Below are 24,699 nucleotides of genomic sequence, written 5' to 3' on the forward strand. Positions count from 1 at the left end.
ACAACAGGCTAGTTGTCTCGACCGTGGAGAAACCACCTAGGTATTGTCATAGCTTCGACTTGTCATGCTCTTCCCACAACGGACGGAACGAGTCTTCAAGGGGACTATCACGCCTCTCAATCCTCCCTTTCGTCGTCTCGAACAGTCGCGGTAACCCTGTCTTCTCGAACGGCACTCCATCCCGCACCATAGCAGCCAGACCCTTACTCGACAGCAATATCTGCGGCATTCCATGGCCATTGAACCCCGCGATGATGAACTGTCCAGGTTTATCCGGAACTGGACCAACATGTGGCATGAAGTCTGCACTGTAACCCATGACTGTCCACACCGTTAGTTGCGTATAGGAAGGAGACTACAATACTCACTTCCGGTCCACACCTTCTTTGTTTCCGCGTGCGTTTCCTCCCACCCGCGAAAGTGACGCTGCATGTATCCATCGAAATAAGACGATGCTTCATCAACTAGCTCATCGTCGCGCACGTTGTTGAACCAACGCTCGGGCTTGTGCCAGAATCGCTGCCTCGCGCCTCCGACGATGATGCTTCCGTCTGCCCGAGGAATGAGATAGTCGTAATTTCGGCCGTCGAAACGAAGTGCGTATGTGTTGTTAAGATGCGGTGTTTTCTGCTTCGATGGGCTATCGATGTGGCTGCAAACGCCACGGATCGGAGTGATGCTTCGTGTGTATTCAGGCAGGACTTGACTTGTGTAGCCGTTGGTAGCATGAATGACATTTCTGGCTTTGATTGTACCACGCGGTGTCTCAATTGTCCATTTTCCTGTCTCATCTATGACTTCGGATACAGAGATTACTGGTGTATTCGCTTGGACGTTGAGCTTATGGTCTTGCCTGAGTAGCTTCGCTAGCAGTTGATGCACCATCTTTCGCGGCCACAAGTGCGCCGCGGTAAAGCTGAAAGCCAGTTGAGCGCCCTTGACTCCCGAAACCTTCGTAAGCACGATCAGTCTTATATTTCGTAGATCTTTATAGAAGACTGGGGTACTCACCCTCTCAGCATCTTCCTTGGGAATACAAGCAACGTCTCTCAGCTCGACAACCTTATCTTTTCTCAGCTTATCCCACGCCTCTTCCGTTTGCCTTGCGTGATCAGCATCCAGATACACATCGATTGCTCTTGTAAGATGGAAGTCGCAATCCAACTTCTCGCCCTCAACAAGCTCTTTCATTGCGTACACGTTTGCTGCTTCAAAATTTGCAACCTCCGCTGCAGCGCTTGCGCCGTACATTGATACATATTTCGAGACATTGAAGTAAAGATCCGGCTTCACGTGCCCGCCATTGCGACCAGTGGCACCAGAACAAATCTTGCGGGCATCGAGAATGAGGACGGATGGCTTTGGAGACGAGGAGGCTGTGATAATGTTATAAGCTGTCCCCTAGTAGAATACAGTTAGCTTGTATGTGTCAAAAAATATGGTACACAATAGAGACGCACAACTCCGGCAAATCCCGCACCGATGATTACGATGTCTGCCTCGGTTGGAAGACCATCCGTACTCCGTAGTTCATCAAGAGGGTTGGATTCAGAAGTCCAGAATGAGTGTACGGGTTGCGCGACCGGTGTGCGGTCGACTGTCATGTTGAGATGTTGATATGTGCTGTGTGAACCGATTCGCGCCCGATAGAAAAGGACTCCCAATTAAAGTGAAGCCCATCAACCTTCCGTCTATCTGGTAACTTGATGTGGTTGCAGACATAATACGGAGTGTTTCTGACTACGCTTCGCATGTATGCACCTTGACGGTGCACGCGGATGGCCGCGGCGCAAAGCGCGCCGGTAACTTCCCCACTTCATGAGCGTCTCCAACGTGTGGAGTCTCTTAGAGGTCCTGGCGACCTCTGCTCTTCCTTATCGATGAGAGAGTGGGGGATGTGTTTGATAACGGCAACGGAGAACATTTGCCGAGATGTAGATCGGCAAGGGTGGTTACTCGCTTGACTGGGGATTTCATGCACATATGATCCCATCAAGTATACAAAGATGTTTAGCGGCGTTCTGGGCAATCCTTCTGCACGAAGATAACTTGGCATGACTGTTGATAATTCGGGGTTTATTGACTGACCAGACCACGTCAGATCCTTCGACATCGCCATGCTGCAAGTACTTAACGTCTCAATTTGAGCTGGTACCAGATGCAGCTATGATACCACGAGCCATCTCTTGAAAGGAATCCGCGGTGACATCCATTTCGCCAAAGAGATCATCGCAGCGTATCTTCTCCCATATCGTGCAATATGCAGCCTTGAATCTATCGCTTGGTCAGCAAAGCTATGCAGGCAGATTGATAGTCTCTACTCACCCGTGAATCTTCGCAGCCGCAACATCCCAGTTATGCGCAGCTGCAAACCATTTCTCATCACTGCCCAGCTTCTCCATCATCATTTGATACACTTTTGGATCCGGCTTACCAATCTTCGCCGTGTCGCATGAAATGAAGTTCTCCTTGGGCATATGGATACCGTTGTGCGTGAAGTATCCTCCAACACGCTCAACGTCCCCTGCCGTCAACGCCCAGACTGTAAAGCCAGCATCCCGAAGCATTTGGAAGCACTCCGCCACACCGGGTCGCGCTTCAAGCTTCTTGTACTGCTCTAGGATGTATTGTAAATCCTTGTCGCTTGCGAAAGTCTGAGGTTCCTCGATGCCGGACATGTATAGCATGCGGTAAAACAGGCTGCTGAAGACGTCTCGGAAAGCGATGTAGCGACCATTCATGCTGAGATAAGTGTACTCTCTTTCGGTGACTTCAATCCAGAGGTAGCCGAATAGTCGTGGCTTGATGCCTTCGGCACGCATCTTGTCACCTAAGCAGTGGTCCAGAGCATCGAATATGGCATCATAGGAGACGCAGGTGCCGACAATATCGAACACTACATGTTTGCTGGGTATAGACATTACGGTAGTGTTGCGCTTCGAAAAATCGAAATCTCCGTGGTGGTTTATGAGTCTTTGGAGTGGGTGATGGTAGAAGCTGACAGCAGACCGGGCTTGTTGGTCAAGTTCGAATTACTCGGTTGGCTATGACGGATCATTGTATCCCATGATAATATCGGGACAGAGCTGAGCGAAGTTTCGGGCATGATAAGCACTGCTCCACACGCATCTTGGCCGGGTAGGGGCCTTGTCTTGGCGAACTCCGCACAATACCAGCATTGCTTCGGGACACGACCACTCGCAATCCTGTTGGGTTTCACTAGGCCTATAGGAATAGATAGAAAGCGGGGTTATGACATCGCAACAGTGGCGGTCTCAGTACGTCGCGAGTAGGATAGCGATAACGTCGAGCTGTTGACTGGTGCCATGCGAATGGATTTCCGGAAGACTGCAGCCATTCAAATTAGAACATATGTACGCATTTTGGATCTGTTGTCTCTGTCGGTTGCCTGGCTTCACTATCCTTTCGTGGTGTACCAAAATCGCCTTATCGACCCTCTGCAAGTTCGAAAAGTCGAAGACCATGACTTCCAAAGATGGTGAAGCATTGAGTTTGGCACAACGAACTGCCTCTGATCCAAGCGATGAGAAGACCCCGAAAATACAAGATGGAGAGGCGGAAGACGCAGCTATGATAGCGGCGTTGCAAGACTACGTGCCGGGTACGGTGGCAGAGAAACGTTTGGTCCGAAAGATCGATTTCATCTTACTCCCAATCCTTTGGTGGATGTACATACTTGCCCATCTCGACAGGAGCAACATCGCCAACGCCAACGCGGCGGGCATGAGTGAGGACCTTGGCCTATCGGACAATCGTAAGTCTGTCAATAAAGACCACACAGTAGTGTCGGAGGTGAGGAAGCTGACAGTGCGTAGAATATGCAATGCTGGTATCGCTCTTCTTTGTGGCCTACGTCATCTTTGAGGTTCCTTCGAACATGATCCTGATGAAAGTGAAACCGTCGATCTATTTGTGTACGTGTACCCCATTAGCCGGAGGGTACTGAGTGGAGAGCTGATCGAAGCCGATTTAGCGACCATTGTATGGGTTTGGGGATGCGTCGTTCTCGGGATGTCGCAGACAAAGAGCGCAACAGGACTCCTCATTGGCCGTTTCTTCCTAGGCGCAATCGAGGCAGGACTGTACCCGGGCGCGTTGTTCATCCTGACCTGCTGGTACACGAAGAAGGAAGTCGGTGAGTACCTAGCCACAGACTCTTCGAAATCTGAGGTGTGGCTGACCGGATTCCCCAGGCAAGCGCTTTTGCATCTTCTACACCTCCGGCTGCGTATCGCCAGCGCTGGGTGGGATTATGGCGGGTGCCGTGATTTCTAGTCTGGACGGTGCTCGTGGTATTCCGGGCTGGCGATGGTTGCTCATAATCGAGAGTATCATTACCATCGCCTGTGGCTTTGGGCGTAAGTGATCTTTACACGCAGGTGCAAGCACTGCTAATATGGCCTACACGTCAGTGTACTTCATTCTTCCCAATTGGCCGATCGAATCGAAGATGCTTTCTCCGGAGCAACGCCTTCTTGCTCACGTCCGCATCCTCCGCGATCGAGACCAGTCCTGGGATACCGATGAGGCCGCTCTCACACCCTTTCAAGCTTTTCTTGCAGTGGTTAGAGACGGGCGAACATATCTGTTCATGATCATCTACACCTCGAATTGTCTGGCCTTGACTGTTTCGTACTTCATTCCGACCATGCTTCGAGGAATGGGCTACACGAGCACCAGTGCCCAGTGGATGACGGTACCCATCTGGAGTTGCGGTGCTGTGTTTCAATTGTTCTGGTGAGTATACCCTTGTAAAGGTACAGCAAGAGACACGCGCTAACCGCACTCATGCTGGTAGGTCCTGGACTTCTGACAAAACCCAAGACCGTAGATGGCACAACGCTGGATTACTTACCTTCGCAGGCATTGCTACATTAGTAGCCCTCCTTGTCAGCAACAATAGAGTCAAATATGCCATGTTGTGCCTTCAGACTGGCGCGATGTACACAACAGTACCCCTGATTCTCAACTGGACGAGCGAAGTCATGTCCCAGCCAACACGCAAGCGATCCATAGCCATCGCGTTGGTCAACTCTTTCGGTCACACGAGTTTTATATATGGAAGCTTTTTGTGGCCCAGCGCTGAGGGACCACGCAACTTGAAGGGATTTGCCGTATCGACTGCCGTTCTGTGGCTTGGCGTGTTGATCGCTGCATTGATGCCAGTGGTTGCAGCCTATCTACCGAAGCCGCAGTCTGATGGAATGTTGCGCGGACATGAGGTCCACACTGCTGACAGCGACCAGCTCGAGAAACGGGATGAGTAATCTGAAACGGACCGAAAAGCATACGGGAAGTTGCGTTCGATGGAAAATGAGGCGAGGTATGGTAGCGATGGTGGGAGGGAGAGGTTTGAGGACGGGGGTCAGCGACGTCTCATGGTCCGAGCTTCTCAAGGTTTCGCGGAACGCGTGTCGGGGCGCGCCGGAAACGGTGAAGCGCATTCTGTTCTCAAGCTTTCCTGCCCAGCCTTCCGAGGTCCCTAGTGAGCTCAACAACGACCGCGAGCGCCATGTCAAAGCTCGTCTCCAGGCTCCACACATGCAGGTGTTTCCAATTCATCGAACCCTCCTGCCAATCTCCTGTTCATGCGGATCGCGCATGGCTACTCTGGTAGGCACGCTCTGGATGGGCGGCGCGATGCCTACAACCCAGCAACGCGCACCTACGTACAGCAGTACTACTGAAACCATTCCAATCCAACGTCCTTGTTTGCTCCTGGATATCGTCTGGTAGCGCAACGTGAGAACGTTGCCCAAGGCAAACAAACCTGATTGTGCGTTCGTCGCTTAGATGTTGGCTTTCAGCGACAGTGCTCACGTGCACAAGTTTAGACTTCTCTAACAGGAATCGATCTCTCTTGGAAGATTAGCCAATCCTCGACCGCATAATTTACATCACCATAACTTTGTTTACCCCACGGTGTCATAAACGACACCGTCCGATAACCTCAGCGCTAGGAGCACTCGCTTCTTGAAGCAGCAGCATGAACTTCGTATTGTGCGCCACTTCGGTCAAATAAATATGGGTCCAGGTTGGGCACAAGTACTGTCTTCCATGTGAAATGAGTTCTCGTGGATAGGAGTCCTCCAATTTCGCCAAATCCTACCTACACCTTCGAGCTTCGAGCGCCGACGGTACAACGACTACGCGTCGCAGTCAGCGATCACCATGACGTGGACCGTTTGTGAACATGAGTAATCTCGACTGCGCTGACTTGGAGACCGACTTGCCACCATGACATCGGGCATTAATCAACCTGCGATCCTAAACAATACACCCTGATCTCTGGGGATGTTATGGCGGATTGCTCCCCGGGCTTTGCGGCACCTGCATTGGCGCTTCAACTCTTACGTTGTTGGCTACGCGTTTGAACTCGGGCGATCGTTCAGCATTAAGAGCCCTCAGATGATCGATCATCACCTAACTGGGTACCCAAGGCGAACGTACACGGGTGCTCCGGTACTTCGTCGCAATACCTCGGGCCGTCTATATGCTCTCCACACGATTTACGTCGCCACTTGCCTCGGCTGCGCAGATGTCTTCCTCCCAACTGCCGTCTACAATGATAGGACTGTCGAAGACCATTTGTCCTCATCCAAGAGACTTACAACCTGAGAAGGAACGATCAGATTACCTAGAACGTTTCGCGAAGCGCAGAAGTTGCCAAGGACGCTTCGAACCTTCCGTTACCTGGTATTATGCTCCTGGCCGCTATAGCGCTTCTAGCGTACAGCTATTTCTAGCGTATCAACTACCGAAACCCTTTTTTGTGTAAGGTTTGAGGTAGGTCCGAACCTTGAGGCTCCGGGGTCTGCGGGGATTAGGGACCCCCGGGTGTCGGGCTGATAGGACAAGCTTCGAAGCAACATGGTTCACAGTCGGGGCAAAAGGTAGAGGAACGGTGATACAGGTTGAACTCCCAACAAAAAGTATATAATGCCGTCCCGCGGTTAACCATCTCTACCTCATTCACTGAGGATCAGTCTTTGCATTATTCGTCATGTTGAACGAAACTGTTCACGACCTGCTGGTCACTGACAAGCCCAGTATGGTTCAAGGCGTATTGTCAAACGCCTACGTGCTTCGCTGGCAGCTCGTCGGGGCCCTTTTGGTATCCACAGTTATCACCCAGATCACCAAAATGATCTACCGAGCCCACATCGACCCTTTGCGGGCCATACCCGGACCTTGGATCAGTTCGGCAACATCTGCCTGGATCCGTTGGCAGCGTTGGCATGGCAGACTGTCCTTTGAGGCAGACAAGCTCATGACAAAGTACGGACCCATCGTCAGGATCGCGCCGAATCTCGTCATTCTCAACGACTCCGAATCAGTGGAAAAGATCTTCGTTAGGAAAGATCTGGACACTTCGCCCAAATCTATCCGAGCCCTTCGCGTCGGCGGCCATGACTGGACTGTCACCTACCCACAGCACCCTATCGCACGACAACGACGTCACCCAGTTATGATTGCTACTACAACGAAGAACATGAAGTTCTGGCACGACACCTTTGTGACCAACATCGAAGCCATGGTCCGCAATCTCGGAAAAACAGAGGGCCAAAAGTCCGAAGATATTGTCTACCACCTGCGCATTTGCACCCTCAAGAACTCCCAAGTCGTCATGGGCGGTACGGGTGTCGATCTTGAGTCTAGCGAATTCCCACACGTTGTCGGCGAGTACAACTTCCTCGTCGTTTGGCGCCTTTGCCTCCCAGAATGGCTATTTGCATGGCTTCAGTACGGCCCATTCGCTCATGCGCGCTTCCGCGTACGATCCAGTGACAAGCTCTTCGACCTAGGCGCAGCGCTGTGCAAGCAGGCCAAGGAAGTAGCCGAAGACTCAACCGCCAACGTCTTCAAACTCTTCACTGACCCAGACGCAAAGTACCCTCTCGAGGATTCATGGACAGACCCGGAAATCGGGGCGGAAATGGCAGGCCAGGTGCTCGCTGCTACTGAAACTACGTCATCAGCTCTTGCATTCATTTACTACGAGCTGGCAAAGAACCCAAGTCTGCAAGAAGAATTGTACGAGGAAGTTGCCGCCCACGAGGGCTACGAAGAGCTTGATTCTTTGAAGCTCCTTTGTGCATGCGTTAACGAAGGTCTGCGCTTCCGCCCACCAGTCGCTTTAACAGGTTCCCGCCTCGTACCAGAGGGTGGTATCAATGTTCTTGGTTATCACCTGCCCGCTGGCACGGTCGTCACCACACAGTCCCTCAGCATGTCTCGCCAGCGTCCCGACCTCTTCCCCGACTTCGATACCTACAACCCGCGACGATGGCTCGTCGAGGATGAATACAGCGCCGAGAGAAAGAAGCATCTCGTTCCTTTTGGTGTAGGAGCGCGACGCTGCCCTGGAGGCAACATGGCGACGTACCAGATGCGAGTCATCTTGGCAGCTACATTCAGGGCGTTCAAGGTTGAGCTTGCGCCGGAGACAACGCCGGAGGCGATGGCGCCCTTTGAGGCGAATGGATACAGGAGCAGGCACGATCGATGTGATCTGATCTTCAAGCCCAGGACGGCGTGATGACGGGTGTTATGGCTCTCGACACTCTAACTTCTTTTCCTTTTTTTCTTTTTGTCTCCTCTAGTACTTACATCACTCACTTGAGCAAAGCGTGCTCATTGTATGAGTGGCTCTGATAATCTGGACATCGTCTCTAACAAGCAGCGGATGTGCCTCTCATTCAAATTGCTACAAGATATACCCAGATGGTGCTTCTACAAGCACAGAAAGTTTGTAAAATAACGTCAAATTCAAGCCTTGCTTTACTCACATTATGGCATGATCAGATTCACCATCCGATTCCTACAAATACTACGTGCATCAGGTATATTATCGAAGGGATACTGACTCGTGGGCGAGAAGCATGATTGTGGTGGTGGCTGGCGACAAGAAGATGCCTGCTAACTCCGCAACAGGTAGGTGCGAGCGATGACGCGTATTCAATGACGTCACTTCATGACTTGCGAAACACCGCCCACCACCAAATACCAAGGTACGCACAACGCTTCACGAGGATGAGCCAAAGTCAAGACATTACACGAACCAGGAACTTCTTTCACGTCTTGCGCTGTATTATGGTGCACACTCCGCATGTAGGAGTACGCGGCCACATTCTGGCATCGCGGATCATCCACAACGCGGGGACAAAGCTCTCCTGCGGGGCCCTCGATAGGGCCTCGACTCGCATCTTGAAGCAGGCTTCCCATTGCTCTCGGAGCAATCAGATTACTTCCACGCTTCGCGGGTCGCCCAATCCGATGTCCTTCACAGGGACGACCACGTCGATACCTCGGCCGCAGCCGCAGCTGCCTTTGTACCTGTCATGCTGTCCGGGTCCTTATCAGCAAACGCTACAGCCGTACTCCCATCGCGCATCATCGTGCGTGTGATCTACATATGCGTTGTTTCAGACGCACCATATGCGGCACCCGGAGCTTAACGAAAGCTTGATGAAAGCTTGGAAAGCTTGGTCGCATGCTTGTAGGCCCATGATCGCGGCTGCGACAATCCGGCCGGTGTGACCGCCTGTTCCTGGTCGTGCGCTGGTGATTGGAGCGTTTGCAGTTGGGCAAGTAGGTTTGCTTCTTTGAAGGCGGGCGTGATGCATGCGTTGGTGGAGGGCACGAAGGTACATATGCCGCCTCGTCGTCGTCGTCGTCGTTGCTTCGAGTGAAGTAATTCTTTCTCTACTTTATCCTGTTGCTTCAGTGTTGTAATAAGATTCTCGTCACCGACATCCACAATAACGTTCGAACTCAACAACCCAACATCATCATGGCATCCCTACGACGCCTCGCGATCCAGCGTAGCCCAGCCTACAAGCCTGCTGGAGTCAAGAGCTACGTCTATGCCATGACCAAGTGTCCGTCACTTGTCCTCTCCATATTTACCCCCGTTTACTGTTGAACTGACATGCGCAGATGGCTTCCACCCTACAAAGCCTGGCCCATACTTCCAAGCCAAGGTCATGTCGCAGCAAGGCAAGTTCGGCAGAATCGGTGGCCGCATGCGATCACGCTACGTTCTCAAGAAGCGCAACGAAGCATCGGCACCAAGTGGTGCGCAAAGCAAAGCCGCAGCTCCAAGCGACGGTAATCCGACCGAGGGTGAAGTACCTGCCGAAGACATCCAGAATGACTCGTTGTATCTCTGTGAGGTTGGCGTTGGAACACCCGAGCAGAAGATCTACCTTGATTTCGATACTGGTTCTTCAGATCTCTGGGTACGTTTTCTTATGATGACATCGGTGTTATTACTAATATACACAGGTCTGGTCCACTGAACTCCCCAAGAAGATTCTGAGTTCAGCAGATGCTTCGAAGCAGCAGGTCGCTTTCGACCCTTCAAAGTCAAGCACATTCAAGAAACTTGACGGTGAGACATGGAAGATCTCGTACGGTGACTCTTCTTCCGCAAGCGGTGACGTCGGTACCGATGTTGTGAACCTGGGTGGCCTCAAAGTTGAGAACCAAGCTGTGGAGCTAGCAAAGGAGCTTTCGCAGCAATTTGCCGAAGGCAATGGAAGCGGACTCCTTGGTCTGGCGTTCAGTTCCATCAACACTGTTTCTCCCACACCGCAGAAGACGCCAGTCGACAACATCATTGCACAGAAGAGCGCCAAGGAGCAGCTGTTCACCGCGTATCTGGGTAGCTGGCGCGACACGAACGAGGCCGACAAGGGAGAAGTAAGTCTTTCGTACCGTTAACTCACACATCCTTCTGACATCTGCCCAGAGTTTCTACACCTTCGGTTTCATCGACCAAGACGTCATGACCGCCTCCGGCGCATCTGAACCTAACTACGCAGACGTAGACAATAGTCAAGGCTTCTGGCAAATCCAATCCACATCCGCTACCATCAACGGGCAGACCGTCGACCGCTCCGGCAACACCTCCATCATGGACACGGGTACCACCCTCTGCCTTGTCGACGACGCCCTCGTCGATGCCGTCTACAAAGCCATCCCCGGCGCAAAGTACGACCAGAGCAACCAAGGCTACGTCTTCCCCACCTCCACCTCCGCAGCCGACTTGCCCGAGATCAAGCTTGCAATCGGAGACGCGATGGTGACGTTCCAGAAGGAGGATTTGGGCTTCGCTGATGCTGGAAACGGTATGGTGTATGGAAGTATCCAGAGTAGGGGTTCCATGGATATGGACATATACGGTGACGCGGTGTTGAAGGCTATGTATGCGGTAAGTCGTGATGAACCTGAACGATGGCGGTGGTTGTATTGGGCTAATGTGGTATGACAGATCTTCGATATGAACAATGGATCACCGCGATTCGGTTGGGTGCAGAGGAAGGAGAAGACCCAGAATACGGATGCGCCGCCTTCGTAGAGGATTGTAAAGGACGCCGTTTCGAGATGATGAGCTCGGACTTGCGGTTTCACCTGATCCGTGATGTGAAGGTGTATACACTTCTCATGTGTAGTCGGTCTGTTGTTGCAGGCCCCAGCAAGTAGTTTCGGGTATAGTACGAATGCCTCTATTGCCAATGAATGCTATGCGGAATGGTCATATGAATGTTCGTAACGACGCTTCCACATACTGACTTCAGATCCAAATTTCGAAAACGAAAGCATCAACTTTTGCCTCACAGTAGAGGAGGCATCTAACAGACACTAAGTCAACGCGCCACTATCATTTCTCCAACTACACAACCATGCATGAGACCAGACTACATCCCTTCCTCACATCATACACCCATTCGACTTGCTAGAGTGCAAATCCGAAACATCTAAGCGTATCCTTCGTCCCTCAACTGTTAGATAGCTCTCCACAAGCCACTCATACCAAACCTTGCGGTCGTCCGTCTGCCTCCAGAAACTGACTTCAACTTCGGAGTTGGCAGGAAGTTGCATGGGCGTCTGTATACAGATTAGTCACCATCCTCAAATTCTCATGGTCAGTGAATGACATACCTTGAGCGGGAACAAAATGGGGAACCAAGAAATCATATCTTTGCTCTTCGCCTCCATAGTCACCGGGTTTGTGCTCAACTCCACCGGTCCTTCCGAACCGCTGTACAGGACCGTTTCGAAGTACGCACCGAGACCGTGACACACACCCGGTTCTCGGACAGGGAAGGCAATGCGGCAGTAGCGCAGGTTGTGTTCATTTGCGCCATCGCCGCCGCTGAAGCCACCACCGCCACCTACCGCCGATCCACCTTTTCTCAGCGAGGATTGTGCTAGAACAGCAGAAGGGAGTGGGTGTGAGAATTCCCAGGCTGTGTGAACATTGGGTGTGAGGGGCGCCTCGAGGTTAAAATGGTGCATTCTTGTGCCGTTGCTGAGTTGTTTGGATGCGACGGTTTCTTCAGATGAAGTAGAGAGGTAGTCGAATTGAGTCAGCATTACGACCCACGGGATATCGAAAGCGTTGGGATCGACGCTGGTACTTCTAGTATACAGGTCGGACCAGAGCTTTGGCGTGGAGATGGGGGTGAAGTGCGCGGTGTAGCTGGAGGGTATCGAGATGCCGTGAGTGGGGTTCAGGACGTGTTGAACGCCGTCGAGACATTCGGGCGATAGCTCGTTATCGGCGAAGGAGCCGAGAAGCTCGCTGACGAGTATGTCGACTTTGCCGAATGTGCCGTCCGCGAGTGTTGGGCCTTTCCAGGCGCGCATGTCGGTTTTGACGACTGTGACACGTCCACCCCATGTTTCGATGTTGTGTCGTTGAAGTAGTACGTATGCGTTGGGGTTCTTCTCGATGGCGTAGACTTGGATGGGTACCCCGGAGCTTGCGCTGGCATTCAGCGCACGCGTCACGAGCGGACCTCGACCTGATCCCACGACCGCGACAACGACAGCGCCGTTGTTGGAACTGGTTGATCTGCTCTCGGTGTGCCAGTCTTTCAGAGCCTGAGCGATAGCGCGCTCATACCAAGCATACTTGATCGGATCCTTTTCAAAGACCTCGTATGTAATAGATTCGAGGTTGTCCGTTAGGGGCTGCAGCGGGCTCTGGAGATAGTCCTGGAATCCACCACCGAACCGTTCGATCTGACTCTTAGGAGGCTGGTTACGCTGCAAGTATCGCATGTAGCTCAGGTGAGGAGTTGGGTCATTGTTGCTACTGCTCTTTTTGGGCAGCTTCTTTGCGATCTCAGCTGCTTCAGCTGGCGTTGGTGCCACCGTGCCTGATGAACCTGGGCTCGGTGCATCTTCCACAGTTCGAGGAGACAGGTGGCCTGTGGAGTACGACATTATCATATCCGGGTCATCAATACCTGGTAGTGGGCCGACATCCGAGATGAGTAACCAGGGTCCGCGCTGCAGGCGCATACAGCGGAAGATGAACACCTGGTGTGGTTTGGACAGGACGAAAGATTGACGAGCGTTGACTAGGAAAGACGAAGCTTGCAAGTTGAGAAGTCGCACAGGCTCAGAGAACCAACGTGACTGGACGGCCAATGAAGGAAGGCGACGCGGCATATCGAGCATGACTGCTAACCTGTTGTGGTACTTGCAAATTGATCGAATGGTGTTCCAAGCATCCCATGAGCTCCAAGAGTCGATGTTCTTCGACTCACTGCTCGCCTCGAACTCAGATCTTGCGAAGCGCGCTAGGTCTCCCATGTCGTCCTTGCTGGAGTCTGACTGCGTTCCATCCATGGGTAGTTGGATGTGCAGCTGGATGTAAGATCCAGTGACAAGCGCCTCCTTGATAGAGCGAGCATACTGAGATACGCCGGTCTGGCCGTGAGCGAGTCTTGGTCCAGGGATGACCAGATTGGTAACACCACAGAAAGCTGCATAGGCAACCTCAAGGTGGAAAATTTGTCGCGACAAATGTGAGATGATTGGGTCGGGCGAAGACAGGTCAATCCACGAGCTAGTGAATGCTACCAGTTGACCAATGATTTCATTCGGGCTGAGTGGTGTATCGAAGTTGTCCAGGGCAGGTATCAAGGGCAGCGGTTGCGATTGCGACTCAACGAGGGCTTGGGTGTAGGAGTTTAGCAGACTCAGAACGCGGTTCTGGAAGTGGTCGTTGGTGATGGTGCTAGTGAGCATATCATACTGGAGGTTGTCAGTACGGGTTCTTGCTAGTCTTGGGGGCACGTACTCCGAGATCTTGGGCATGCTGAACCAGCTCGGGCGAGACATCCAGGCTCCGCTTCGACTCATGTTGGCCAATATAAAATACGGGCGCATGTTCGTCCATGCCTTCTGAGTAGTCCATAACAGTATCCGGGTTAGTCAGGCCAATATGGAGAAAACGTGTTAGTGGAAGAAAAGTTGGTGAATGTTGCGGACTACCGCGGGGTCAGCAAAGTCGCGAATGCAATGCTGCGGCGCGCGACCAGGGATGCGGAACGTGATCACGGCGGCAAGATCGTGGAGTAGACAGAAGGGACCACCAGCGGTGGAGAAGGTATATTCGCTACATGGCGGCGTGTGGATATTGCTGTGGTGCCTTGCAGCCTGTCGTCGATTGCGCCAAGCTCGAGCAGTCGCGGTAAGTGGAGCTACTGGGCCCGTCGCATAACTTTTTCTGGGACGGCGAGTGCAGGCGCCATCCACACGCGCAAACACCGCCAGCACAACAATGACAGCCATGACGAAGCGCGAATACGGCGACGACGACAGTGCCCGTGTCAAGCGCGTCAAGACGGAGTCCAACGGCGAGGGCAAGATGGACGCAGCGGCGAATCCCTACCTGGCGCACTGGAACGACGACAAGCCCGTCAAGAGCGAGTACAGCGGCACCGGCACCGGCCTCCAGGGCTTCAAGAAGCATGCGACGACGACTGCGCAGGCCAACGCCGCCGAAGACGGCCCCAACAACGCCTTCACCGGCCGGCCGCTCTCGAGCAATTACATGAGCATCCTCAAGAAGAGGCGAGACCTGCCCGTTCACCAGCAGCGCGACGAGTTCCTCAAGCTCTACCAGGAGTCGCAGATCCTCGTCTTTGTCGGTGAGACGGGTTCCGGAAAGACGACACAGATCCCGCAGTTTGTCCTTTTTGACGACCTGCCGCAGGAGAATGCCAAGATGGTCGCCTGTACCCAGCCGCGTCGTGTCGCTGCCATGTCCGTCGCCCAGCGTGTCGCCGAGGAGATGGATGTCGAGCTGGGCGAGGAGGTCGGATACAGCATCCGTTTCGAGGACAAGACAGGGCCGAACACTATCCTTAAGTACATGACCGACGGAATGCTGCTGCGCGAGGCCATGAACGACCACAACCTCACTCGCTACAGCACCATCATCCTCGATGAAGCCCACGAGAGAACCCTGGCTACTGATATCCTCATGGGTCTGCTGAAGGAGGTCGTCTTGAGGCGGCCGGACCTCAAGCTCATCATCATGAGTGCTACTCTCGACGCTACCAAGTTCCAGAAGTACTTCCACAACGCGCCCCTGCTCGCCGTACCTGGACGAACTCACCCCGTCGAGGTCTTCTACACACCCGCGCCCGAGCGAGACTACGTCGAAGCCGCGCTGCGAACCGTCCTCCAGATCCACGCCACCGAACCCGAAGGCGATATCCTGCTGTTCTTGACTGGTGAGGAGGAGATTGAGGATGCGTGCAGAAAGATAAATCTCGAGGCCCAAGACCTTTCTCGCGAGGGTGGTGCTGGACCACTGGTCGTATACCCGCTGTACGGAACTTTGCCGCCCGCACAGCAGCAGAAGATCTTCAACCCTGCGCCTCCGCCAGCAACACCCGGCGGCCGCCCCGGACGCAAGTGCATCGTTTCTACCAACATTGCTGAGACGTCTCTCACCATTGACGGTATCGTCTACGTCGTGGACCCCGGTTTCAGCAAGCAAAAGGTCTACAATCCCCGTATCCGTGTCGAATCCCTCCTCGTTTCGCCCATCTCCAAGGCCTCAGCACAACAGCGAGCTGGTCGTGCCGGACGTACGCGTCCTGGTAAATGCTTCCGCCTGTACACCGAGCAAGCCTTCAAGAAAGAGCTCATCGAGCAGACCTACCCTGAGATCCTGCGGTCAAATCTGGCCAGCACCGTGCTCGAGTTGAAGAAGCTTGGAGTCGATGATCTGGTACATTTCGATCTGATGGACCCGCCTGCGCCCGAGACCCTGATGCGTGCATTGGAAGAGCTCAACTATCTGGCATGTCTCGATGACGAGGGTGAACTGACCACACTCGGAGGGCTCGCCTCGCAGTTCCCTCTGGACCCCGCATTGGCAGTCATGCTCATCACATCGCCTGAGTTCTACTGCTCAAACGAGATCCTATCGCTCACTGCGCTCCTCTCTGTACCCCAAATCTTCGTCCGTCCAGCCAACAACCGAAAGCGCGCAGACGAGATGAAGGAGCTGTTCGCACACCCCAAGGGTGACCAGCTTACCATGCTCAACGTCTACCATGCATTCAAGAGCGAGGAGGCGCAAGCAAACCCGAAGCAGTGGTGCCACGACCATTTCCTCTCTTACCGAGCGCTACAACAAGCTGACAACGTCCGTCTCCAACTCAAGCGCATAATGGAGCGTGAGGAACTAGAGTTGATGTCGACGCCGTTCGAGAACAAGAAGTATTACGAGAACATTCAGCGTGCACTTGTTGCCGGGTTCTTCATGCAAGTTGCCAAGCGCGATGGTAACGGTAAGAGCTACATCACCGTCAAGGACGAACAGAATGTTCTCTTGCACCCTAGCACTGTTCTCGCAGAGGACAGTGAATGGGTCATCTACAACGAGTTCGTCTTGACAACCAAGAACTACATCCGGACAGTGACCTCCGTCAAGCCAGAGTGGCTCATGGTGAGTGCATCCTTTCCTGCTTTAACGAACATTTTACTGACCTATGCCAGGACATTTCACCAAACTACTACGACTTGTCACAGTTCAAGAAGGGCGAGATCAAGACGGCTTTGCAGCGAGTGGTCACCAAGCTCCAGCGCAAGGAGGTGGAGAAGGGAGGACGGAGATGATTAACTCCGGATACGCTGTGAAAGCGAATGTAAAACAGAATTCCAGGGCGAGCTGAACATTGGTAGCATCATGAGCGTCGTATAGACGGCACTCATATCTGGTGTCATGCCGCTTGGCGTTAGGCTTGCTTGTGCATCAGAAGACATGAATGAAGATCAGGACGCTGCCATGAGCGTCATTCTAATTAAATCACTATGCCATCTTCACCTTTCACTCTTGCTGCTGGTATTGACTAACCGTATGCACGCTAGCATTGACCCCCCACATGTCGGTATTTGCGCGTGCCGACATCTCCAACTTTTTCTAAGCTCAGCATTTGCGCGACAACGCGATCGCAAACCACGTTACGCGACAGTACAGACTCGGTCTTTCTCGAAAATGGCGCCAGTACAAAGTGAAGACGCTTCTTTATTTCACATCGAGCGCATATCGCAATACGTCTGCATCCCACCCTCATGTCTCGCGGATCCCTTCTCGGCAGTATGCGCAACGGTACTATCACCACTGCTCCTCACGTATTTCCCACCTGCAAAGGGTGTGGTTCTCGCATACGAAGATGTAGACTTGCAGAGTTCGCCACCAGCTGAATCGGCATCGAAATCCAAGAACAAGTCACAGTCGCAACAACAGAGCGAATCCAGTTCCAACGATAACGTGCCTGCTGAGCCGTTACTACTCAGGCATGTCGATGAATACGCAGCGCCATTTCTTTGGGTCACGGCCTCTTTCGTCGTGTGGCGCCCGACCCGAAATGCATACCTTACCGCGCACATCACCGACCAAGCGAAGACACATCTCACACTCGCACACCTCAACACTTTCCCCGTTAGCATACTCAGGGAATGTCTGCCCTCAGACTGGTCGTGGCATTCGGAAGAATCCGGTCAAGTGAAGCAGAGCTGGGATGGTAAACTGTCGGACGAGGGAGGCTGGTGGGTGAACGGCGACGGTGAAAAGGTGGAAGGAGAGCTACGAGTGAGGATACGAGACGTTGAGGGCAGAATGGACGGAAAAGGAAAGGGCAAGGGTTTCTTGCGCGTTGATGGAGCGCTGGTTTCTGAGGAGGAGATCAAAGCGGCACAACAGAAGGCTGGCAAGGGGAAGAGGAAAGCTACTACGAGCGCGATGAAGGCACAGCCACCGAAGCAGGCAGAGGGAGAAGTCATGGAGATCGATTCGTACTAGGTGTTGGGCGATGGGACACTTTACATGCGTCTATTTCGTCGCAAACTTTGCAAGATGCGCGACAAGTCATTGCATTAGGACGGCGTTATGGCGTTATCGAACAAACAGGATGCGAATTCCAGCATCTACGATACCACCACAGACAAATATAACACCCTTCATCAACGCTCCACTTCCCGTCTTTATGAGCACAGACCAATCAGACAACGCACACCTCCGTCGCCCGCCGCACCAAACCGCGGTATCCCCCATCAAACCCTCCCATCCCACCACCTTCCCACCCTCCCCTCCCCAACCCCAACCCCAACCACCCACACTCTTTCACCCACCATATTATGTCTTCATCCAAGAAATCCTCATCCTCCTCATCCCGCAAATCACGCAGCCACGACCCCATCTACGAGAGTGGCTACAGCAGCAGCAGTAGCAGATCCTACGGTACGACGTATAGCAGCATGTCGCCTTTCTGGACGATTGGTACCCTGCTTGGGGCGAGCAGTGTGGCGCTGGGTGCGTTTGGAGCGCATGGGTTGAAGAGCAGGATTAGGGATCCCGCGCTGTTGGCGAATTGGGGGACTGCGGCGCAGTATCAGGTATGTGTGATTGCACCGCCACCATCACTCACAAGATGCGATTGCTATGGTATTCTTCGCGCTGCACATTGCATCTCATGTTGTTTTCGCCAATTATGGATCTATACTAACAATGGATATGACAGCTCGTCCACTCCGTCGTCCTAACCATGACATCCGTCGTCGCGCCGCAAAACACAATCGCCATGGGTCTTTTCACCGCCGGCATGACCATGTTCTCCGGAAGCATATATCTGCTTGTGCTGGATGCGAAGAAGTACAAGTCGTTGGGGCCCGTTACGCCGATTGGTGGCGCTTGTTTGATTGCTGGTTGGCTCATGCTGGCCGCGAGGGGGAAGATGGTTACGCCTAGGCCCAGGTCTGCGTAATGGATGAAGACAATAGGTTGAGGGACCGGGAAATGTACAGTTGTACAATCGAATACCGCCTGCAGGTCTGGCATGTCATGGGATGTACGAAATCATTGGTTATGAACATGATGAATGACAACGAATTGCTTCTGGCAAATTTTGCAACCGACTCAAATCTTTCACCGTACATCAGCTCTTTACAAACACATCGTGAGATCAAAATAGCTACACTGGTTCCTTTGCGCCCACTCGCGAATGACAAGCCCAGATCAAGATCTTTAGCTCCCATGACTCGAGACGAGCCGCACCCCACATCCACAAGCCTAGAACATCATTTTCAACGTCCATCCCAGCCAAGTATGTGCTGGCGTTCCGCTCAGCTCTGCTCTGTCACATGTCGCACATCCAAAACGCTCGTTTGGGCACAAATAGCCGTTATGGCCCCCAAACAAGTTCCCATTATGACACGCTCCGGGACTTCCCCCCACTTAGACATGTAGCGTATGCCGCTGGAAGCGGCTGCATGGCATAGCGGCTTTCTACCTTGCAAGAGAAGAGAACTAAGGTAAAAGCAATGTCTTCTCATGCGAGGGTATTGTTCTTTTCCTCACATTGTTGTACAAAATGAATCCAACGGGCACGGAGACGCTATCAACAACATGGCTGCCATCAACGCGTCAGATCCTGGGTCTTGCTGTCCTCTGGCTAGTGTTTAAAGTGCTAGAAGCCATCTACAACATCTCGCCCCTCCACCCGCTGAGTTCAATCCCGGGACCAAGATTAGCAGCAGCGACATACTGGCCTGAATTCTACCACGATGTCATCAAGTTTGGCTGTTACACCAAGGAGATCAGTGAAATGCATAGGGTTTATGGTGAGTTTATCACCGGCTACCTTGCACCAGCCCGCAAGCTAATCGTCTGATTCTTAACCAGGACCCATCGTGCGAATCAGTCCCAACGAAGTCCACTGCGACGATATCCGCTTCGCAGACGAGATATATGCAACTGGTAGCCGAAAACGCGACAAGCCAAAGCACCAGGTCAACGGTTCTTCGTAAGTCTCTACTTCTACCAGTATATCGGCCGGGTAGTTTCACTAACCTTTCCCAGTATCACGTTATCCGGGTTCAGCACTACCGAGCACGATCTCCATCGACTTCGGCGCGTACCCCTGGCGAAATTCTTCTCTCGTGCCATGATAACACGGCTTGAACCTGAAATCCACAGCCTGGTCCAACAGCTCTGTGACAAACTGCTGCGGCAATCCGGCGATAACGAAGCGTTCGATATCGCCATGGCATACAGCTGCTTCACTTCCGACGCCATCTCCAGTTACAGCTTCGGCGAAAGCTTTGGATTTCTCGACCAGGAAGGGTGGTACCCGAACTTTCGGGAGCCAACAGCCGCAGTCCTCAGACCCGTTTTTGTATTCCGTTTCTTTCCTTGGACGTCGGCTAGTGCTTCGCTCGCGACGACTTTTATCGACTATTTACCCAAGGATATCGCTTTGATGGTTAAGACTTTACAGGTTGATTTGCCCAACAGAGTGCTCAAGGCGAAGGCGGATGTAGACGCGGGCATAACGTACGACCGACCAACGATCTTTGCTTCACTATTACAGTCTGACCTTGGTGCTGGGGATAAGGGCGTGGTGCGCCTAGTCCATGAGGCACAGGCTGTACTGGGTGCTGGCACTGAGACGACGAGTTGGGCGTTGGCCGTGATGACGTACCATCTATTGACCAAACCTGAAATTCTTGCTAAGCTTACTCGAGAACTTCAAACTGTCGTAGAAGACCCGCAACACCTACCTGGATGGACCGTCCTGGAAACACTGCCTTACCTCGGAGCTGTCATTCAGGAAGGACTGAGACTGTCCTATGGCGTCTCTAGCCGTACTGCTCGTATTCCCACGGAGGAGACTCTGCTTTATCGTGGCGAATGGAATAAGAAGCCTGTCGAACACGTTCTTCCCAAAGGCTATGCGATTGGCATGTCATCGTACATTACACACCACGATGAACGCGCTTTTCCCGATTCTTATACATTTGCGCCTGAGCGGTGGTTGGATGAGAACAATCAGAGGAGAAAAGAACCTGAGCGCAGTATACTTTCCTGGTCAAAAGGAAGTCGGTCTTGCTTGGGGAAGAAGTAAGTGGATTGTGCTTATCCTGACTTGGAGATGAATGACTAACACTGACCTTGTAGTCTGGCCTTATGTGAGCTGAACCTGTGTCTCGCCGCTTTGGTGCTGCGTGTGATACCGAAGATGCGATTGTTCGATACGACAAAAGAGGATGTGGCATATGATCATGACATGTTTGTGCCGATGACAAAGGATAATAGAGGTGTAAGGGTTACAATCGAATAGTGTAGTAAATAGTCACCCTATGATCTAAATGTGTTAAAACACTCAATGCATGCAGAAAGAATTCCTAATCTTTGTTCGTTATCAGAGTCCGGATATCGCTTTTGATTTGTGGTATCTCATACTGAAAATAAATCTCCTTTGCGCCATATTCGTCGTCTTGGTGTAACGTCCAAAAACGTTCTCCTCTTCTCTCCTCCACACAAAACACGCGCTCTGGCTTTCTCCGATGCCCTCTACAAATATTCCTTCTTTCGCCCTGTCCTCGTATACTGATTGAGATGCCACTCGACATCCCCCTCCTTGTTATCCAACGTCCCCGCCCTAATCTCAAACAACCTCATGCTCATCCTGGGCCCCACCTCCGCCAGCTCCACAGACTGGTACCCCGTCTTGACAAAAACATGGTGCCGGACCTCGATCGTATCCTCAATATTCTTGAACGTGACAACGCGGTTTCCCACTTTGGCGGTGGCTTCGCGGGGCGGGAAAAGGTGTTTTAGGATTTGGACGCAGCGTTCTCCGAGTTTGCTAGAGAAGCCTTCGAAGATGAGGTGTGGGTAAGACTCGGAGACTGTGCCGCGCGAGGCGTTGGGGATGTCGGCGCGGAGGACGACGTTGCTGGGATTGTGTTAGTAGATGGGGTGGGATTTAGGGGGAGGTGGCTTACTGTAATGAGAAGCTGGCGGTTGGGCCGTGGGGGAAATGCGATACCGTCAAGGCGGTCGGTGTACCTCTGTGTTCGTGGAGAAGTACGATGTCGCTTAGTCCACCTGATTTGGCGCTCTCGACGAGGTTTGGCAGGACCATGTTTCCGCGGTTCAATCGTATCGACGTAGGTAGCAGTAATCTGATTTCCTTGGCAAACGTCCCCAGTCTACTCGATGGATCTATTACAGCATTAGTGTTGTTCTGCCTTCCCAGCCTTCCTGGGTTTCTGTACCTCTCGAGGTTGTGACCAATATCCTCGGATCTACCACACCCGACAATTGCGCATACTCGTCGTCTAGTCCAAGCTCCTCCTCTGCCGTTCTATCCGCTCTGCTCTCATCGTACTTGAAGTCTTGTCTTAGGTTCTGGTCGTTGGCGACATCTTTGGAGAGTGGCTTGCCGCTGGCGAGGGAAGCCTTCAGCGCTGCTCTTTTGGAGGCGAGTTCGGCATCGCGCAGGGTGAGCGCACGGCGATAGAGATAGTCGCGACGTTCTCGGGCTTGTTTTCGGATCATGTTGGCGGTGTGTGGTGTAGATTGGAAAGGTCACTTGGGGCGCATGTAGGAAGTTGGAAAGTTCGCGACATGGCGACGAAAAGAAAAGTGGGTCGCGCTGCTTATCGATAAGGCTACGCCAATGCGAATACCTCGGACCTCCGATTTCACTCAAAGGACATCATGATGGTCAAGACTGTCGTCATTACATACGTTTGTTATCAGAATGTGCATTAAGTATCTGCCGGACACGGCTCAATTATGTACAAGAATGTCAACTTCTATGCCTTCCTTCTCCCAGCCCAGTCCCTTCATAACCCTCATGTAGCTCTAGACATATTCTGGCCGAAGGAATACTCATAGACCCGATCTCGAGATCAAACATCCACTTCGAATTCCACGCAATCATCAACCACAAAGTCCGAGGTTGATCCGCTTAGACCACGTCCACTACTGCAGGTGTGATCAGCAAGCTGCAGCATCATACCCGTTCGAAGACTACACGTACCGTTGGAAGATCCACATGCTACCATCCATCGCTTTTCCTTCACTTAGGCTCTGAAGCTCTGCCTTCTCCGCCTAGGAGGATACTCGATCTCAGACTCTACATCCCAGCACTCGTAAAACGCAGCCCAGTCACCCGCAAAGTCGGCGTCCACCGGACCATAATATTTGCCGATGAGATAACCAACCCCACGCGTCGATTCGCTGTAGAAATTGCAGGTGCTCCCTGGGTCTACGTGGTAGCTAACAGGTTGGATGTAGTAGCCATCTAGTCGGTCCTGTGTGATGACGCGAACGTTGTTCTGACCGGTGGTGTCGAGCATGTAGGTTTTGCCGTTGGAGTCGGTGACATGGCCGATGGAGCTGAGGTGGGTTAGTAAGGCTGAGACTGAGGTGAGGTTTTTTAGGCGCTTACGGGAGGGCCTCTGAAGCAATAGCGATGGAGGAGGTGAGTACGGAAGCGAAGATGAATAGTGTGGAAATCATTGTGGAGAATTGCCTGGTAGAATGTGTGATTCCTGGGTCTGAACTGAAGAAGAAGAACTGTGACTGTAACGAGGTTTATAACCTGGGGTGTAAGGAAGCCGATTCCCATTGTACTACTGCTACAGCGTTGCACAAAGTCGAGACCGTGATAGCGCCTTCCCAACACGAGCCCGTTACCGTGGAACGCGAGATAAAGCAAAAAACAGAAGAAAAAAACAAAGAAGATGTCTTAGCGTGCTCTGGAAGCTACAACGGCGCCTCGAAGTAGCTACTTAAGTGCGTAGCCAGTATGTATTCGGCAAGCCTGAAAAGTTCCGAGCGCTACAAACCCCAACCTGTATAGCATGCGCACGCTAGCCCTCAGCCCTCAGCCCTGAGTGAGGGGTGCAGGCGAGCAGCTGTAGTAGTTAGGCGCCTTCTTCCAACGCCGCTCTTTCTTAGTAAGAAGCCCGCTACGAAGCGGAAACTGATCGATAGTCTCGTCTCCGCCGTCATTGCATGTACCCGAGTCGACGGCGCTGGAGGGGAACTAGTACACTATGGTAGGTCGTTCTGATTTCGCACCACTTACTACTACAAGTTACAGTCGCAATTTAATGCTTTGAATCCACTGATCTCCTTGTAATTGGCTACCGGTATACAGCCACCCCATTCAAGGCGCTGATGGACTTTGTCTCCGATCCAGGTCTCGGCACAGATATCTCCTCGTGTGTGGCATTCATCACGAACGAAAACGCTGCGTGCTCGTGAGGATCGAGAAGCTGCGAGGGTCAGAGAAAGAAAGCCGAAAACGCTGAGTAAGGAGTAGAAGTAGTGCATGTTGTTGATGTTTTCAGGGGGTTTGAACTGTTGGCAGGAAGCTTCTGGTCGGCCAGTAGAATGGTCGAGCTGATGGGACACAGTGGAGGAGACGACCCTTGCGCCTCCCCGGGGTCTTATGTATCGACTTGTTGGAATGTGCCAGGCGTCCCTTGCCGCGTGTATACATACGCATATCTGAGGCGGTGCGCCGATGGGTGAATCACACGAGAAGACTTGGAATGCGCAAA

The 24,699-nt window shown here is 52.5% G+C and overlaps 11 protein-coding genes across 11 annotated transcripts; 7 read left to right on the top strand and 4 right to left on the bottom strand.

Moving 5' to 3' along the window:
• Positions 1–46: 46 nt before the first annotated feature.
• BKA58DRAFT_323703 (FAD dependent oxidoreductase-domain-containing protein) lies at positions 47–2,921 on the bottom strand (the record flags this gene model as incomplete). Its single annotated transcript, XM_046167928.1, has 6 exons — positions 47–321; positions 369–951; positions 1,012–1,401; positions 1,461–1,657; positions 2,156–2,274; positions 2,326–2,921. 6 exons carry the CDS (start codon positions 2,919–2,921, stop codon positions 47–49), a joined length of 2,160 nt encoding a protein of 719 aa, XP_046021178.1.
• Positions 2,922–3,483: 562 nt separating this feature from the next.
• BKA58DRAFT_448455 (major facilitator superfamily domain-containing protein) lies at positions 3,484–5,438 on the top strand (the record flags this gene model as incomplete). The annotated part of the gene is made up of 6 exons (XM_046174279.1): positions 3,484–3,775; positions 3,837–3,935; positions 3,995–4,156; positions 4,215–4,379; positions 4,434–4,758; positions 4,820–5,438. 6 exons carry the CDS (start codon positions 3,484–3,486, stop codon positions 5,286–5,288), a joined length of 1,512 nt encoding a protein of 503 aa, XP_046021179.1. The 3' UTR covers positions 5,289–5,438.
• A 1,394-nt stretch (positions 5,439–6,832) lies between these two features.
• BKA58DRAFT_39092 (benzoate 4-monooxygenase cytochrome P450) lies at positions 6,833–8,653 on the top strand. Its single transcript, XM_046170867.1, has one exon. The coding sequence runs from the start codon at positions 7,025–7,027 to the stop codon at positions 8,558–8,560; it is 1,536 nt and encodes a 511-aa protein (XP_046021180.1). The 5' UTR covers positions 6,833–7,024; the 3' UTR covers positions 8,561–8,653.
• A 785-nt stretch (positions 8,654–9,438) lies between these two features.
• Positions 9,439–11,383, top strand: BKA58DRAFT_448459 (aspartic peptidase domain-containing protein; the record flags this gene model as incomplete). Its single annotated transcript, XM_046174280.1, has 5 exons — positions 9,439–9,902; positions 9,961–10,262; positions 10,309–10,725; positions 10,775–11,236; positions 11,297–11,383. Exons 1-5 carry the CDS (start codon positions 9,815–9,817, stop codon positions 11,381–11,383), a joined length of 1,356 nt encoding a protein of 451 aa, XP_046021181.1. The 5' UTR covers positions 9,439–9,814.
• Positions 11,384–11,736: 353 nt separating this feature from the next.
• On the bottom strand, positions 11,737–14,236 carry BKA58DRAFT_443533 (protein arginine N-methyltransferase HSL7; the record flags this gene model as incomplete). Its single annotated transcript, XM_046173988.1, has 3 exons — positions 11,737–11,913; positions 11,968–14,073; positions 14,120–14,236. The coding sequence occupies 3 exons, from the start codon at positions 14,234–14,236 to the stop codon at positions 11,737–11,739; spliced, it is 2,400 nt and encodes a 799-aa protein (XP_046021182.1).
• A 329-nt stretch (positions 14,237–14,565) lies between these two features.
• On the top strand, positions 14,566–17,156 carry BKA58DRAFT_472569 (pre-mRNA splicing factor ATP-dependent RNA helicase PRP16). Its single transcript, XM_046175285.1, has 2 exons — positions 14,566–16,786; positions 16,837–17,156. The coding sequence occupies exons 1-2, from the start codon at positions 14,603–14,605 to the stop codon at positions 16,954–16,956; spliced, it is 2,304 nt and encodes a 767-aa protein (XP_046021183.1). The 5' UTR covers positions 14,566–14,602; the 3' UTR covers positions 16,957–17,156.
• A 119-nt stretch (positions 17,157–17,275) lies between these two features.
• Positions 17,276–18,397, top strand: BKA58DRAFT_392101 (uncharacterized protein). Its single transcript, XM_046170975.1, has one exon. The coding sequence runs from the start codon at positions 17,336–17,338 to the stop codon at positions 18,140–18,142; it is 807 nt and encodes a 268-aa protein (XP_046021184.1). The 5' UTR covers positions 17,276–17,335; the 3' UTR covers positions 18,143–18,397.
• Positions 18,398–19,253, top strand: BKA58DRAFT_345774 (uncharacterized protein). Its single transcript, XM_046168419.1, has 2 exons — positions 18,398–18,735; positions 18,861–19,253. The coding sequence occupies exons 1-2, from the start codon at positions 18,478–18,480 to the stop codon at positions 19,101–19,103; spliced, it is 501 nt and encodes a 166-aa protein (XP_046021185.1). The 5' UTR covers positions 18,398–18,477; the 3' UTR covers positions 19,104–19,253.
• A 104-nt stretch (positions 19,254–19,357) lies between these two features.
• Positions 19,358–21,511, top strand: BKA58DRAFT_367841 (cytochrome P450). Its single transcript, XM_046168925.1, has 4 exons — positions 19,358–19,959; positions 20,021–20,141; positions 20,198–21,238; positions 21,296–21,511. Exons 1-4 carry the CDS (start codon positions 19,710–19,712, stop codon positions 21,456–21,458), a joined length of 1,575 nt encoding a protein of 524 aa, XP_046021186.1. The 5' UTR covers positions 19,358–19,709; the 3' UTR covers positions 21,459–21,511.
• A 19-nt stretch (positions 21,512–21,530) lies between these two features.
• On the bottom strand, positions 21,531–22,723 carry BKA58DRAFT_392105 (U3 small nucleolar ribonucleoprotein IMP4). Its single transcript, XM_046170976.1, has 3 exons — positions 22,399–22,723; positions 22,126–22,345; positions 21,531–22,076 (listed from the first exon to the last, which is right to left on the bottom strand). The coding sequence occupies exons 1-3, from the start codon at positions 22,679–22,681 to the stop codon at positions 21,692–21,694; spliced, it is 888 nt and encodes a 295-aa protein (XP_046021187.1). The 5' UTR covers positions 22,682–22,723; the 3' UTR covers positions 21,531–21,691.
• A 125-nt stretch (positions 22,724–22,848) lies between these two features.
• BKA58DRAFT_392106 (uncharacterized protein) lies at positions 22,849–23,896 on the bottom strand. Its single transcript, XM_046170977.1, has 2 exons — positions 23,585–23,896; positions 22,849–23,532 (listed from the first exon to the last, which is right to left on the bottom strand). The coding sequence occupies exons 1-2, from the start codon at positions 23,648–23,650 to the stop codon at positions 23,212–23,214; spliced, it is 387 nt and encodes a 128-aa protein (XP_046021188.1). The 5' UTR covers positions 23,651–23,896; the 3' UTR covers positions 22,849–23,211.
• Positions 23,897–24,699: the final 803 nt, after the last annotated feature.

The sequence above is a fragment of the Alternaria rosae genome, assembly GCF_020736505.1.
Source record: "Alternaria rosae strain MPI-PUGE-AT-0040 chromosome Unknown BKA58scaffold_10, whole genome shotgun sequence".
Classification (NCBI taxonomy): Eukaryota; Fungi; Ascomycota; class Dothideomycetes; order Pleosporales; family Pleosporaceae; genus Alternaria; species Alternaria rosae.